General features: G+C 37.1%; 2 protein-coding genes and 1 long non-coding RNA gene across 3 annotated transcripts in view; 1 reads left to right on the top strand and 2 right to left on the bottom strand.

Annotated features, from left to right (window-relative positions):
* LOC137237219 (2,3-bisphosphoglycerate-dependent phosphoglycerate mutase) overlaps window positions 1–16,856 on the top strand; it is a 109,518-nt gene that overhangs the window by 1,546 nt on the left and 91,116 nt on the right. The gene's annotated exons all lie outside the window — the stretch shown is intronic.
* On the bottom strand, window positions 1,308–9,894 carry LOC137237221 (uncharacterized). The gene is made up of 4 exons (XR_010948868.1): window positions 7,515–9,894; window positions 7,249–7,438; window positions 6,946–7,176; window positions 1,308–1,532 (listed from the first exon to the last, which is right to left on the bottom strand). It is a non-coding gene; the product is annotated as an uncharacterized lncRNA (long non-coding RNA).
* LOC137242514 (uncharacterized) lies at window positions 13,868–15,138 on the bottom strand. The gene is made up of 2 exons (XM_067769796.1): window positions 14,498–15,138; window positions 13,868–14,436 (listed from the first exon to the last, which is right to left on the bottom strand). The coding sequence occupies exons 1-2, from the start codon at window positions 14,624–14,626 to the stop codon at window positions 14,041–14,043; spliced, it is 525 nt and encodes a 174-aa protein (XP_067625897.1). The 5' UTR covers window positions 14,627–15,138; the 3' UTR covers window positions 13,868–14,040.

The raw sequence follows: 16,856 nt of genomic DNA, 5'->3' as shown, positions 1-16,856 counted from the left end.
TCGTTACCAATAACCTGGTCACCAATTATCGTCTTACAGCCTGATTCTAATGTTGTAACAACTTTCTTCACCACGTCAACTTTCTTCATGTGGTAGCTTTTGTACCCTTTTGGTATTCTGCCCACGAAAGTAGCCGGATAATTGTTTACCCACTAAAATAGGTGGTAACATCGATGTAACCACAAAAAAGCTGTTGTTTAGAAAAAGGCAATACTGAAAAATAAAGAATTGTGAGCGCAAATAAGTAAACATAATAGTAAAAAAGTGTTGCCTCTTGCTATAAATATTTGTTTCCATGTACTTTCACAGTATATATTACAATATAGCTATGTAAAAACGTATGCATGTATGTACATATGTATATACACATCGTCCCGTTTATTCGTTAACATCGTATCTACGAGTGACACATTTTCGGTAAAGCCATGGCGGAACCATACACTGTGGCAGCATGGTGACATACCTACAAACATAAATAAAAATTCCATTTTTTTTTTTTTGTAAATTCGATGAACAAATGTCAAAATCGTACTGCGCCGGAAGTTGATGTATCAAATTAAATAAAAAAAGTTTATATTCAGCTGCCACCTTGTATCGTTCCGCCATGGGTAAAGCGAAGAAAACCAACTTTTAAATTTCACCACAGACACTGGTGAGTTTTTCGGTGATGACAGCGTTACCACTTTGGCCAGAATCGCGAATAAAACAACTGGTAACGATTTTCGGTTATATAATGTTCTGGGTACCATTTTACCGGTGACGCTAAGAATCGGGCCGTTAATGACTTTTACATTGCTGTCGTGAAAAAGGTAACGCATGCGCTCTCCCAAAATAGTGTACGTGTGACTCGCTTTCTCGCTCTTACCTATTGTGTTTTCGACATTCCTTCTCGCTCGATGTTATTTACATTTCTAAGTTACTTCATTAGGTATGTTTTCGTTATCGCTAACCAAAACATATGCAACAACAATAACACGGGATATTGGTTACCCGTACCGGTTACCTTCTGTCAATTCGCTTTTTATATGAATGAAACGCGTCCCTTTTGTTTAAATAATATTTAATTATGAATAAATTATGTATACAATGATTTTTACAAATAATTTCCTTAACTTTCTAGTAAACCTTACATATGTGCATATTTATATGTACAAACTACGTATCTAAAGACATAAACTCATTCGTAGTCGTGCCCTTTCTGAAACCATTTTGAGTTTCGAAGCTCACACTGATGGTGCTCAATTTTTCCTGCGCGGGTGGTGTTGTTAGTATCAGTTTGCATAGATATGAGTGTTGTAGATATAATACCGGAATATATGCAGCCCCATTTCGTGCTATCAAAGTCGATTTGCAGGTGATGTTGAGCCTTTGAACTTGACCATTTCCCATAATATGCGTGGTAGGGCCTTATATGTGATACTAAAAAGGCCGAGGGACAGTTGTCGCAGTTTCCTTGTAGTTTGAGCAAATGTACGTTCTTCTTACAGCCACAGCTGGAATATTGCTATGCCCATATCTTCAAATCGAATTACCTAGAAGGAAAAAGAAACGAATATCAGTAAGGATAGATAATAAGTTTTTAATATAACCGGAAGTGCTTAATAAATACAAGATACTCAAGGGGATTTCAGATAACCAGAATCAGGACCTGTAAAGTAAATTCAAGTGAACCTCCACCATGCCAAGGCATCTTCCGGTAGCGGGGGTACCCGAAGATTATAACAAGGGATAATTGATAGATGTTGGGGTAATAGATAGTAAATTAGGCGTGCTACAAAAACATAAACGAATAAATGCAGACGACTGTTTAATCCAATATGCGAAGTTCTTTGAATGGATGTGCAAATTGAAACGGGCAAAGTACTGCTAAAATTGCTTTCCCCGAGTAACCCGGGAACGAATTGATATGACTACGTCTATTCTTCTTTAGCAGCAGTGCTGAGCACCAATTCCCTTTTGGACAGGAAAGTAAACGTTTGGTTGTCTGCAAGTTTATCATATGCCAGTAAAGAACATACTCGTTTGCTGGATCTGAGCAGTACATCTAATTTTCCCAGATTTTCTGGGCTCAGCGAGGGTATCCTCCTGAATGATGCATGTGTACCCTGCTGCCTTGCCTGGCCGCTCACCCAACAACACCAGGCATGACGGAACTTGCCTTGCGACACCCAAAGTGCACTCACGCTTCTCATGGCTCCAGCGGATTAGTGGGCTTAGAGTATACCCGTGGTAGCTATGCCTGTCGTAAGAGGCGACTAAAATACCAAATTGATTCAAGGGGTTTTGTAGCGCAATATATAGCCTCTCCAACCCAATTGTCAACGTCACCTACCCGTGGCGAATCCTGTTTCTTTAACAGCCGAGGCTCTGGCGACCTCATGTTCCTTATGGATCTACATTTGAAGGCGCTTAGTTAGCTGACATCGCTTACTTAACCGGTAGATTCTAAAGTAAAAACCAAAACACAAAATATAGGTTAGGTTGAAGTGGCCGGTTCATGAGGATCTCACATAGACTGAATGAGTCCGTAGTGTTACCAGAAGTTTGTTTTAACGACCAAGCTGAAAACCCTATCAAGAACCAGGACCTATGTTATAAAAAAACTCCGTCCTCTTGACAAATACTAGAAGCTTCCTAGGACTTAAGCCACTTGCTGCTTCTAGATCTGACACCTTTATCACTCCTAATAGCTGGAGCCTTAGCCTGGCAAGCGCAGGGCACGATATTTCTCAGGGGGCCCGGTATTTCTCGGGGGGCCCGCGATTTAGAGGTACTAAGACATTTTTTTTAATTCAGGATAGTCTTTAGTTGTTCCATGTGGAAATTTTAAGCCGAATTTGAAAAGCAACGAATATTGATAATGATTTTTTACCTGGTCCCTCGAACAGTGAGGAGACAATAAAAACATCAAACAAAAATATATGTTTACATGAATCCGAAATCGTAAAGTTTTCGTGGTAACACTGATGAAGGTTCATCTTCAAAAAGCCTTCCAACAATACCACCAACTCTGTATCAAAGTCTAGATTATTTAAACGACTTCAATATCGGTACCGTGAATAATGAATTTTTGCGATCTGAAGAAGACAACGAAATAATTTGTCGAGGTCATCAAAAGTGCCCTGTTATTTTTCCACGTGATTGTCATGACGATGCATTTCCTTCCTCGTTGTTAAACAGAATCTTGCCAAATGGAGAGAAAGTGGAGCGTCACTGGTTGGTGTGGAGTGCCAGTAGCAATGCTTTTTATTGACTACCATGTCGTCTGTTAAGCATCAATACTTTAAATCGACCTAAAATTTGGTGTCCTGGCGAATATTCGAAATTCCAGGTATGGAAGAAGCTATACGCTAAACTGCTATCACACGAAAATACTGAAGATCACATTAAATGTTATATTCAATGGCGATCTTTACAAAACCTAATTCGAAAGGAGGCTACAATTGATACACTTATCAATGAGCAGCTAATCACTGAAACTCAAAAGTGGAAAGAAATTTTATATAGAATTTTGGACACTATTTTTTTTTTTTTTCAAAAAGCGAAAGGATGGACATTTTTTGGGCATCTAAGATCTCATAAGCCATTATGATCCGATACTTAGAGATCATTTGGAGAAAGTTAGGATTTTACAATAGCAGCACAAACGTTTACAAGTTCACTATCTTTCCCCAGACATTCAGAACGAGTTTATAGAAATTTGTGCAAAGCACGTGAGGGAAACTATATTAGATCAAGGCAAGAAAGCTAAGTATTTTGCTTTTATCGTTGATCCTATGCTTGATGCTAGTCACGTTGACTACGTTCATTTTGCGCTCACTCCATTTCAATTCGAAAGCAACAAATTTACAATTCCAGAACAGATTTTGGCTTTCGTGAATTGTAACCAAAAAACTGCTCAGAAAATCGCTGATCTAATTTGCCATACATGATTGAAGATTGTCGTGCACAAGGGTACGATAACGGCGCCAATATGAAAGGAGCTTACAACAGACCACAACGTCACATTCTCGACAAAAACTCGAATGCTGATTACTCGCCTTGTGTAACCTGCAGCTATGATTGCGTTTTCTTTTCTGCATAAAGTGTTACGCAAGCGTTGCTGTTCTATTCTAAAAAACAGGCAACGCCTTGCCTACTCGCAACGCAAAAGCGTTGCACTTTTACCCTGTATAAAATGGCGGTGTGGCAGTGCAACTTTGTGAAACTCTCAATTGGCTCTTAAGTTCCACATATACTCTGTTAATATGAGTGAATTTGGTGAGTTGAAATGTTCTTTGTATGCACTATAAATGTTGACCATTTTCTGTGGTAGGAGTAACTCTATTGTTGTTGTTGTAGCGATAAGGTTGCTCCCCGAAGGCTTTGAGGAGTATTATCGATGTGATGGTCCTTTGCCGGATACAGATCCAGTACGCTCCGGTACCACAGCACCATTAAGGTGCTAGCCCGACCATCTCGGGAACGATTTATGTGACCACATTAAACCTTCAGGCCATCCCCTCCCACCCCATCCCAAGTTCCATGAGGAGCTTGGGGTCGCCAGAGCCTCGTCTGTTTTTTGGGGAACAGGATTCGCCGCGGATAGGTGAGGTTGACAATTAGGTTTGGGGAAGCTATATAATGCGCTGGCATCCTGCAAGGTTGCGCTACACAGCCCCTGGAATCTGATATTTTAGTCCCCTCTTACGCATACGACAGGCATACCTACCGCGGGTATATTCTGACCCCCTAACCCGATGGGGTAGAGTATTGCTATTTACTTAGGCAACAATTTATTTCAGAAAAGAAACCGCTATCAATTTATGTGGTGTTGATGCTGCAGAATGTTGTACGGCTGCAATTATTTTCTTCGGCAGCACTCCACAACGATGTGACATCCTCAAAAAAAAATGTACCTAGCTCTCTTCATAGTCTTGCAGCCAAAAGCCAAATTTGACTGCGTAAGCATACGGAGATGTTACCGGCATCCTCAAGTACATCAACAAGTTCGAATGTATCTTGCTGTCCTCAATTTGGTTCAAAACCCTACCATTAATGAAAGAAGCGTTCTCCTCCAAGCGAGAGACGCCACCACAGATGTTGAGGTCCGACATCTAGATGCCTTATTAGCTGATTTGAAGTTGATCAGGAACCAATGGGAAACAATTTTAAACGAATGCGAAACAGTTGCTATTCAATTGAACATCTCGCCAAAGTTTCCGGACATTCGAAAGAGAAAACCCAAAAGGTGTTCTGAAGATAATTTAAATGAGATGATTACGGATGATTCAGAGTCTGATTTCAAAAACAATACATTCTTGGTGATCGTCGGATATTTCTCAAAGCTTAGAATGTGAAATAGTTCACTTGAAACACATTTACGAAGCAAATTTTGATAAAGGTCTGTCACCATTGGAATTGCTAAATGCCGTCTATTTTCAAAATATGTATACAATTTTCCCCCAACTTTTGTATTGGTTTACGTACCTTTTGCACTTTACCTGACTCCACAAACAGGCGTCGGACCTCTATGCCAGGAATTGCCCGGTGAATCCTGTACTCAAAGAAAAAAACTAGCAGAGTAGGAACGCACTCTCCCTAAGGAAACGGGAGTCACTCTGGCCCCCTTCGATCTGGATACTGTAACAGGTTAAACTCTTACCTATCCAGAATCAACCCCGAGATACAAAACATATGTCCTGCTTATAATGTGCCCCACATGACACCAACCATCTCTTTAGCTGTATTGTGGAATCAACGCCTCTAACACTCCTCTCATTATGGTCCACCCCTGTTGAAACTTTCTGTTTCCTTGGACTCCCGTTAGAGGACATTGATGACAATTTGTGATCTGTCGCACCTATTGGATGGGGCGAAGCACTGCTACAACAAGAGCAGGCGGACAACCCGGAAAGAGAGGCAGGAACTGCATGACCCATCGATCCCGATCCGTTCCTGTCAGTTGGCTCACAGGGGCATTTATTAGGAGAAGGGGGGGGGGGGGGGGGGGGGGGGAGGAAGAGAGAAGAACACTGGAGCAATACGCCAGGTTTGAGACAATCTAAGTTACTGTTAGGAAGTTATAGCACAAGTCGCTACAGGGCAATAATAGACCTATCGAAAGATAACCGAAGAATCCCAAGAGCTTTCTTACAGGGCATTATAGACTGAGCAGCCGTATGCAGAAAGTGGGCATACTATCGAATAACACATGCCGATTTTGTGATCGATCAGCAGACGGCGAACCATATCCTCCAAGAATACGAAGCAATCTCAAAACGTAGGGCTAAATTTATGGGCTCACCATGGCCAGTGCATTTCCACATTTAATCCCTCAAGCCAAGAACACTGCTAGGGTTCATCAAAGAAGTCGGCTACGATGAGGTGCTGTGAAGGAGATCTGCAAGTCACTGTGCAATTCTCAATAAATTATCTATCTACGTTCCGGTAACAAGCACCATTGAGGTACTAACCCGACCATCTCCGGACCTATTGATGACTACATTGAACCTTCTAGGGATTGAATATTAATAATGACCGCAATGCGAAAGTCTGCTAAAATTTACCATTCTCCATGGAATGCTACATATATAACTTCCCACGTTTTGAATCAGTAATGAAAAGAGCAAAATTTACTAAAATTTTAACTGGTTGTGGGAAGGTGTTGATGTCCTCTCTTAACGCAATGTAATGGCAACGGCGACGCAGGGAAAATAATAAAAATCCTATAAATCTACTGATCATAATTAATTAATCCCTCCCTTTCTATGCAGTTGTATGCATACATACATATGGGTTTGGTTCTCCAAACGCTATTTAAAGAAATCAATTGGTATTTACATGAACTTCGAACTCTTTGGTATTTGCCTTCTTCAGTTGATTATCAACAAAAGCATGACAAATTATCACTAACAAATTCATATATGTTGTTTATATATTTAATATGGTAGGCAATTTACTTACCCTTTCTGGTGCGATGATCCTGGACAATCGGGCCTGACTAGACGAGATTTATTTTGCTTTAACATAGCGTGCTTAACGCGAACCATATCTTATTAGGGCACAATTTCGATTATGCAACCAATGAAAGAAATGTCGTGCTTGTAATACTGCTATGATAGCAGAAGCAGCTCCCGGTGGCGGCACATAAACAACAGTTGCATGCGGATCAGTTGCATTTTTTGCTTCGGCTACCTATTCAATTTTAATTCACATTACATTATCTACTATTGCAATTTTTAATCAATACAAATCAATATAAATTACCGAAGCAAATACTGGCAAACCAAGATGCGTAGTTCCACCCTTTTTTGGGAAAATACATCCAACCAATTTTGTACCGTATTCCAAAGCATGTTGGTTGTGGAAAGTACCTTGTTTACCGGTAAATCCTTGGCAAATGACAGGTGAATCTGCATTTAATTGTAGGTTTCTTGTTGTTTTGGCATATCCTGAGCTGAATCGCACCCCGGCAGAGATGATATATATTAGAATAATATAACATTTTTTTTATTATTTAAAAATACACATACGTATGAATGAAAAGCAGAGAGTAAATAATGTTGCTTTTGTTGTAGCGATAAGGACACTCCCCGGGAGCAATTTAGTATGACCACCTGAAACCTTCTAGGCCATCCCGTCCATTCTTTACAACTTTCAGATTCTAAAAACGGATCTCGACACGCGTCTTTTGATACCAACTTTGTTTAGGTTGTGCACTGTCTTGAAAACGTTACCTTTTTTAGTTTTGGAAATCGAATCTTCCAATTCCAATTGGTGGCAGAGGACTTGGCTGCCTCTAGTTAATTTAGAAGTGCCTAAACAGCTAACACGTCACACCTAAAAGCCCGTAGCACAAGCACTTTTTTAGTTTTTTAGTTTAATTACCACAATTACAGTTTTTCATCGTTTTAAAATGTTTCCCGGAATAATTAATAAATTGTCGTATTAAGATGACCATAGATTAGATTGATACGAATCTTTTGGTTACGCTCTCATATTTTCGCTCTCACGAGGGATTTATCTTCTAGTTGTTGCTGGCAACAATCACAGATAAATCCCTCGCGCCAGCTGAAGCGGGTGCCAGAACAAAAAATGTGCCAGTCAAAACGAAAAACGGGCCAAAAATTTCGGTACACTTTAGTTTGACCTACAACTGTAGAATAGCGTTCAAAAATTATGGGAAAAAGGATAAAAATACTAATTTTAGTCTATATATTATTAGTTCGAAGGCGGAGGGTAAATATTATTTCCCATTCAAAAGTTATCACTAAAAACAGGTTTTGTAAATATGAACTCCCGATGCAACCAGTCCATTTTGATCACAGAACCTGGGACGCCAGACATGTAGGATAAGCCCTATCCATCAAATATTGTTAACTGTTATATCATAGGTCCGATTTACTGAAATTTCGAAAGAATATATGGTTTTCACTGCGAGTTAAATGAGTTACAATATTTGACTAAGTAATTTAATTGAAATGTAAATTTTACTTAGATTTGTTTATATTTAACTCTAACTAGTCGTATTATTTTAAAATAAGTTTAAAGAAATAAATATTTTACAACTATCATTTTATTAGATGATTGAAAGTATAATCGCCGAAATTTATGTCAAAAATCCCCATTTTCAGATCTATTCATTTTTGTTTGGAGTGGCATCATTGATAAATGTTATAAAAAATGTGCATTTTGACAGCGCTCTCTCGAAACAAAGAGTTGCAAATCCATTCATCTATGAAGATGACGCTGTCATTTCGATGACAGCAAGAAACGTCGAAGGGTTAGTGGAGAGCGAAAAAAGCTTTGAATGCGTGGGTGAACTACCCAGCAAAAATGCTTGGAGTAATTGTAAAAAGGAGCACTCATTTGTTGCTCCATTAGGAGCAAGAAAAAATGTTTGTATGATCGTTACCGTTCGATACTTTTCGTGTCATTCCGTTGTGCCGCCAAACTGCTGATTGCGCTCGTGGTGTCATTATGTGTTCGGTTTTTGGTGAAGTAACAGCGTACGCTTACGTATTATTGTCTTAAAACAAAGAAAACTCTAAAAAGTATTAAAACTCAAAAGAAACTAACTAGCTCAATTAACGAAAATTAAAAAAGGTAAGTTAAATAATGTATAGTTTATCTTCAAAGCGTCATTTTAAGCGCCTTGTAAAGAAAGAAATTAATAGGCATAATGAAGGTGACACTTTGACGAGTGAACCGCTTGAGGAGCCGCCATTTGCAAATTCTGCCTTCGCTGTAGATGCAAATTGTGAAATAGCTCGTATATCATACATTTCTGTAATTAACTAACTCCTTTTAAATTTTCAGCTCAAAGTGATGTAACTATAATTTTAAAAAGAATGGAGGACAAAATTTACTCAATCTCGGCTGATGTCAAAAAACTTAAAGAAATTGCTTGCCAACATACTGTAGCATTAGATTCAGTTTTAAAAACTATGAATGCGAAGCCAAGAGACCTAAAACTTTTCCCTATAAATTCCTTGTCGCAGCTGCAGGAGGTCGAAGAAAACTGTGAAAATTACACTCATGTGGAAATAGTAAGTATCTCACCCCTGGTGGTAACAGAAATGGATAAAATTTTAATAACCTATTTATTTGTTTATGTATCTTACATTAAAAAAAAAATTGGAGGAATCGAGTTATACAAAACGTTGCAGGAAATTTTTGCAGATACACTCCTAACTAAAATTAATTGGAATGGAAAAAAGGGAAGGAAGCAATACAAAACTTTAAGCTATTCAACTATTTTATTTAGGGTATGTGATTTAAATTCTTTAGGAATTAGAATTTAACTTTTTACAAATAAGATTCAAAATACTTTTTGTATTCATATACGTACGTAATTTTTATTCTTTTGGCAGTTTAAAAAAATTGTTTTCAAATCTTTTTTTTACAGAAGCTCTGAAGGAGAACCATGCGTCATATCCCAAATTCGAGAAAAAAAATTAAAAAAGCCTTCCATAAAACAAAGGCAGCCTCATACCGTACAAAATACAATTGAAAGTTTAATCTCTTAAACAATGTATCTCTTAAAATAATGAAATTACTTTTTTTTACTGTTATTTGTTAATATTAGACTTGGTCAAAGAAATTATTAATCTTATTACATGTACTTGTATAAACAAAATCTGAGATTCAAAAGTCCTTCCAGCCATGGAACGCCCCATTGTTTTATACTTTTTCGTGAATATGTAATCTTATGAAAATTTATATTTTTTTAATAATAAAATAAATTAAAAAACCATTTTTGGACTTATCTCTAAAAAATACGTAGGATTCTTTATTAAGTATACTCTGTTTCCAATACTCCATGGAGTAATTCATTCAATAATCCGAGGAGTACTCCGTTCAATATTCCGAGGAGCGCTCTCCACAATGCTCCAGGGAGTATTTCATTCAATAATCCAAGGAGTGTTCCCTTCAATGCTCCAAGGAGTACTCCGTTCGACACTCCGAGGAGCGCTCCCCACAATGCTCCATGGAGTACTTCATTCATTGCTCCGAGGAGTGCTGTCTTCAGTTCTCCATGGAGTACTCTATTAACAATTTTAAGGAGTGCTCCTCTCCAATGACATGCAATGTTAAAATGGAGTAAAATTTTGATGAGCATCGGAGCAATATGGAGTAATCCTGTTATTCAAAATATTGCTCCTCAATTACTCCTTGGTTTACTTCTTTTTTTGCTGGGTAGTTACCTCCGTCTTGTAGGGTAGTCATAACCAGATAAAACAGCTGATCGAACCTACCAATGTAATCGATTAATGGTGTCATATCATAACGCTAACGCCATAACCATACCATAGCCAACCAATTGGTTTTTGGTTTCCCGCCATAACCTAATCCATAACCTAAAAATATTTGAGTTGGTGAATTTAATAACTTTTTGTAGATTTTATTCATTGTTTTGGATACGTTATGACTAACAGACTTATTTTTTGTGGAATATGTTTGTAATTTTTTGCTTTTTCTTCATTTTTATGAAATTTTCACGATTTTTAGGTTAAGGCACCATTAATCGATCACATTGGAGATGGTTATGGATATGGGCATGGTTACGACTATGGCGTTAGGGTTAAGGAAGTTTAATTAGCCCTTAATACTTACATCTGGAGATTTTCTTGCATTCAAACTAAAAAACACAAGCTTGGTTTTATTGGTGACCACGAGTTTGTGTTTGGCAAACCAGGATCTTAAAAGATGTACATCGTGGTTTACGTTGGCTACCAGATCAAAAGTATTCGCGAAGCCATAGGCTATAGCAATATCATCTGCAAATGCAGTGACCTTTCGCAAGAAAGGCATATCGAAATTTGAATTAACATATATTAGAAATAAAATTGGATCAAGCACAGAACCCTGTGGAACGCCAATTTTTATTGGACTAGAATTGCTTAGAACACCGCTGATTCTTACGCGTTGTTTCCTACCAGTAAAATAAGATACAAACTACTTATGTATAAATCCTCGAAACTCGGCATAATATAATTTATTAAGTGGAATGGAGTGATCCACTGTGTCAAATGCTTTGGTGATGTCCACAAATAGACTCGCGCAGTTCTTTTCTTGTCCAGTTCCCGATAGATGAAGGAACAGTATTCTAATAAAGCATCCTCGGTTGAGCGGCCAGTTCTAAACCCAAACTGGGCAGGACTAAAAAAGGATATTCTTTCCAAAAATAGCAAAATACGGCTTTTAACAGCCCTCTCAAAAACCATATAAATAGAAGGAAGTAAAGAAATTGGCCTGTAGTTATTTTTGACAAACAAAGGAATAATAATTGCACATTTCAAATCTTCGGGGAAAGTTCCTGAATAAACGCTAGCAATATGATGCTTCAAAATGACCAATAGATCAAGGGCTATATTTTTAAGGAACTTGTTAGAAATACCGTCGTGACCACAAGAACCGGAGTTGTTTAGGTTTTTTATTATAATCAGGATCTCAGAGCCTGGCAAAAGTTAAAAAAAAAAGGTTTGCTCGAGCTAATTGTGCCGCCACCAGACTAGACGCATTCGTATGAAGAAGCATTAGATTGACCAACGGATACGAAGAAATCGTTAAATGTACGAGAAACAGCAGAGGCGTTGTCAATAACATTAACACATTCACTTAAAGAAATATTCCGCTTACCATCTTTACTATTCCTGTTTATAATGCTATTAACAACTTCCCATTCTCTTTTGCAGTTTCCGCGACAATTTATTAACTTATTTTGGAAATAAGTATCGCGTTGCAGTTTTATGTCCTTATTTAATTGCTTACAAAACTTTTTGTAAGCACAGCCCTATTAAAAATACAAAAGTACAATATCCTTTTTCTAGTTGAAAATACTGTCTTCAAAAGATTTAGATGTTGGTTTTTCCAAGCCTTGAACCCGGTGTGGTAGGCGTGACATGATGCTACTATCACACCACGGTGGCAGCCTAGCTCTGCTTTTTTCACTAAAAAATATTGGCCCCTATTATGAGCATCTTTCGATCTTCGACTGTGGTCGAAAGAGCTGATCGAACGAATTTTCATTCGGTATTATGACGCACTTTCGATGAAGGCAAGCATTATTGTGAATTTCGATAAATTCAAAAGTTCACAATAGCACATTTCCTTCAGCTGTCAAATAAAATAAAATAAATAGACAAAAGCAGAACTAGTTATTAAATGCAAATATTGAAAATATAAGTATGACTACGACGGAATTGTGGTTTGATGATTCGTCAGATGAAGAGAAAAGCTTACTGGAGCTAGCCAGAAGTAGAAGACGCGTGAGGGATGCTTCAAATACTTTGTAAATGAATTCCACCACGTAAGTGTAGCTTTCTAAATAAGTTGTTAAGTTGTTGAAATTATAAGTTTTGTTTATAGATTTATTCAAAACTTCAGACTGCCCAAAGAAGCGTTCATGGAATTGTTGTCCAGTACAGATGAACTGCTTCAGCAATGCACAAGTGCCAAGCATATTCCTAATATTCTAAAATAGGCAACAGTTCTCCGATTTTGTGCTCGGGGATCCTACCAACTGAGCATTGGAAACGAAAATGCATTCGTACTTGCCCAGCCGAATGTGTCTGTGGTTCTAACAGAGGTGTTGAATGTCTTGGAAAATTTTATTTGTGAAAGATGGATAAAATTCAATTATGAGGAGGCTGAGCTACATCAATCAAAGTTGCATTTCTATAATGTTAGCGGAATTCCAGGGATTATTGGCTGTGTTGATGGCACAGACATTAAAATTGTTGCTCCCAAAAAAGAATTACAGAATTTATATTACAACAGAAAAGGATTCTACAGCATTAATGCTATGATTGTAAGTATACCATTTTGATATTAGTTTCAGGTTGTAAATACATAAGTTTACATCTTTATACAAATATTTTTTAGGTTTGTGACCATTCTATGACTATACGATACATAAATGCAAAATATCCGGGAGCAACACATTATTCTTGTGTGTTCAATATGTCGGCCTTGAAATCACATTTGGAACAGGCAAGAGCCCTTCACTACACACCAGAAAAAGCAATACAAATTATAAACGTGTGTGCGGCTTTGCACAATATAAATTTCTGTAGAAGAGTTATCTAATGAAGATGACGAACATGATATCCCATTCGCCGAAATTGAATCCACAACCAACTCGGAAGCAGAAGAAATCAGAAACTAAATATTGCGAGTTTTGTAGATACTTCATTTTATTGAAATAAAAAATTCATATACATGTATATATATAAAAAAATATTTGGTAAATTCATTATGGTTCTTAGAAGCTAAAGATTTTCAATTTTCATAATACAGTCTTAAATTTTATTATAAATTTGTTATAAAAAATATCACTTCAGTTTCATATGTATGTTTAAAAAAAAAATCAGGTATTGTTCAGCACTTAAAGCATACATTTGTGATGGCCTTATTTTTTCATTTGGCTTTTATACAACTCCAGCTTTTCCTGTTTCAATTTCAAAAAATCACGTTTATAATAGTACTCCAAGCTATACGTTCTCTTCGCATACTTTTCTGTCTCAAGAGCAATTTTTTTGATCTCTTCCAATGTTTTCAGCATCTCTTCTTAAACATTTTTTTGATTTGCTGTCTGCTCTTGCAATAGTTTGAGCCTATCGTTTTCGCTGCACTTTTTTGATTTGCTTTTCGTGGCCTCTCCTCATCAGGTGCACCACTTTGTCCACTTACTTCCAAATTCTCATCCGATTCCAAGTTATCACTATATAATCGCTCCACAATCATATCTTCACATTCTTCATTCGCATTAGTACTAAGGCCATGCTCTTGTCCAGGTGGATTTACACTGGTCTGAAGACTTAACAAACCCATTATAGACTCTTCTGAATGCCTAAAGATATTTAACCTGTTTGGTCCACCACCAGTTGCACGGTATTCCACTATGTTCTCCGACATTTTTGTTTTTGTTTTTGACTTCATTTCAGCCCACACCTGAGACGACAAAAATAAAGTTGTATTATACAGAATTGATTTCTGTGGTTCTTTAGTTCACCTTAATCCACTTTTTCGTCGTTCTTACTGGTGGTCCTAGACAGTTCAGCTCCACTGTTATATCATCCCACTTTTTTGTCACCTGAACCTTTGTGCAAGTTAATTTTGCTATATGGGAATTTTTTTCCATAATTGAAACCAGTCTTTCAAGCTGTTGTTTTGTACTCACGACCTTGGACCTATATAAAATTAATTCAAATAGTTTAAAATTACTACTAGGTAGTAAAAAATTAGAACATAAATACAAAAAACTTACATTTTAAACAATTCTTTTTCTATTCGATACAGCGTCGACAACAAATTTCTATTCGCTACAAAATTCGGTACACAACGAAAATTTCGACAGAGATGAGGTGTCATAATACCAACTTCTAATTCGATTTTCGATAGCCAACGAAGATCGAAGATTGAAAGATGCTCATAATAGGGGCCATTAATCTCATCATAAAAATACCAATGAAAACTGTTAAAATAATAGATTTCCGTCAACATTAGAATAACAGTGACTGTTGCTATAACAGATATTTCTGTGCAAGATAGTCATAAGAACAAAATAGTGAGCGTAGGATTTGTTTTTCTCTTAATTTGATCATGCATTTTTGCATAATTTTAGCAGTTGCTCCCTGTTGAAATGAGCAATTAAATCAGGTCTTTTAGCAGAAAAATCAATTAGAGAGACCAACAAATTTGTTTTTTACCAAAAACTTCAAGTTGTTTTTAAAGTGACCGCCGTAAACTTCTAGTCCGGAGTAGGCATAAAACATGCAGGTCCCGTCACGCCAATTTGTAAAAGGAACAGGACGCAATTCGGAAGAGAAGCTTGGCTTTGGTTATTTTTATACTCAGCTGAGCAGAGCTCACAGAGTATATTAACTTTGTTCGCATAACGGTAATCCGTAACGGCATAAACTAATCGAGATAGATATAGACTTCTATATATCAAAATGATCTGGGAAACAGAAATTCATTTAGCTATGTCCGTCCGTCCGTCCGTCTGTAAACACGATAACTTGAGTAAATTTTGAGGTATCTTGATGAAATTTGGTACGTAGGTTCCTGGCCGCTCATCTCAGATCGCTATTTAAAATGAACGAAATCGGACTACAATCACGCCCACTTTTTCGATATCGAAAATTTCGAAAAACCGAAAAAGTGCGATAATTCATTACCAAAGACGGATAAAGCGATGAAACTTGGTAGGTGAATTGACCTTATGACGCAAAATAGAAAATTAGAAAAATTTTGGAAAATGGGCGTGGCACCGCCCACTTTTAAAAGAAGGTAATTTAAAAGTTTTGCAAGCTGTAATTTGGCAGTCGTTGAAGATATCAAGATGAAATTTGGTAAGCACGTTAGTCCTATCACTATATGTGTGGTAATAAAAGAATTTTTTTTTAAAGTTAGCGAAATCTTCGTCATATTTTTTCGTGAAATTTTTTTTTTAAGTCAAATTTTAACAAAAAATTTAATATCTTTACAGTATAAAAGTAAATTATGTCAACATTCGACTCCAGTAAGATACAAAGATAAAAGAAAATTTCAAAATGGGCGTAATTCCGCCCTTTGCAAAATGGGTGTGACACATACCATATTAAATAGAAGAAAATGAAAAAGTTCTGCAGGGCGAAATCAAAAGCCCTTGGAATCTTGGCAGGAATACTGTTCGTGGTATGACATATATAAATAAATTAGCGGTACCCGACAGAAGATGTTTTGGGTCACCCTGGTCCACATTTTGGTCGATATCTCGAAAACGCCTTCACATATAAAACTAAGGGTTACTTCCTTTTAAAACCCTCATTAGTATTTTTAATTTGATACCCATATCGTACAAACACGTTATAGAGTCTCCCCTGGTCCACCCTTATTGCGATATCTCGAAAAGGCGTCCACCTATAGGACTAAAGCCCACTACGTTTTAAATAATCATTAGCACCTTTCATTTGATACACATGTCATAAAAACACATTCCAGGGTTACTCTAGGTTCATTTTGCTAAATGGTGATTTTCCCTTATTTTGTCTCCAAAACTCTCAGCTGAGTATGCAATGTTCGGTTACACCCGAACTTAGCCTTCCTTACTTGTTTATTCTGTTATCATTTTGGTTAAATACCAGTTATCACGCTAGCAACTTTCATCCCCTAATAAGAACTATTGGAATTTCTAATTTACAAAAAGTTAACGACCACAGCAAAAAAGAATCTAATGTTATCTTGGTTTGGGCAACAATAAATCTCTATTCTTATTTAACTTAAAAGATATGAGTACATACTTATGTACATAGTTTGGTTGTATGTGTTTGTAAACAAATACCAAACTATTTACTCAGTATAAAGAATTTATTAAGGTAGGTAGGTAG

Source organism: Eurosta solidaginis, chromosome 1 (genome assembly GCF_040869045.1).
Source record: "Eurosta solidaginis isolate ZX-2024a chromosome 1, ASM4086904v1, whole genome shotgun sequence".
Lineage (NCBI taxonomy): Eukaryota > Metazoa > Arthropoda > Insecta > Diptera > Tephritidae > Eurosta > Eurosta solidaginis.
Note: the sequence above shows the minus strand (reverse complement) of the source record. Positions and strands in the feature narration are given on the sequence as shown.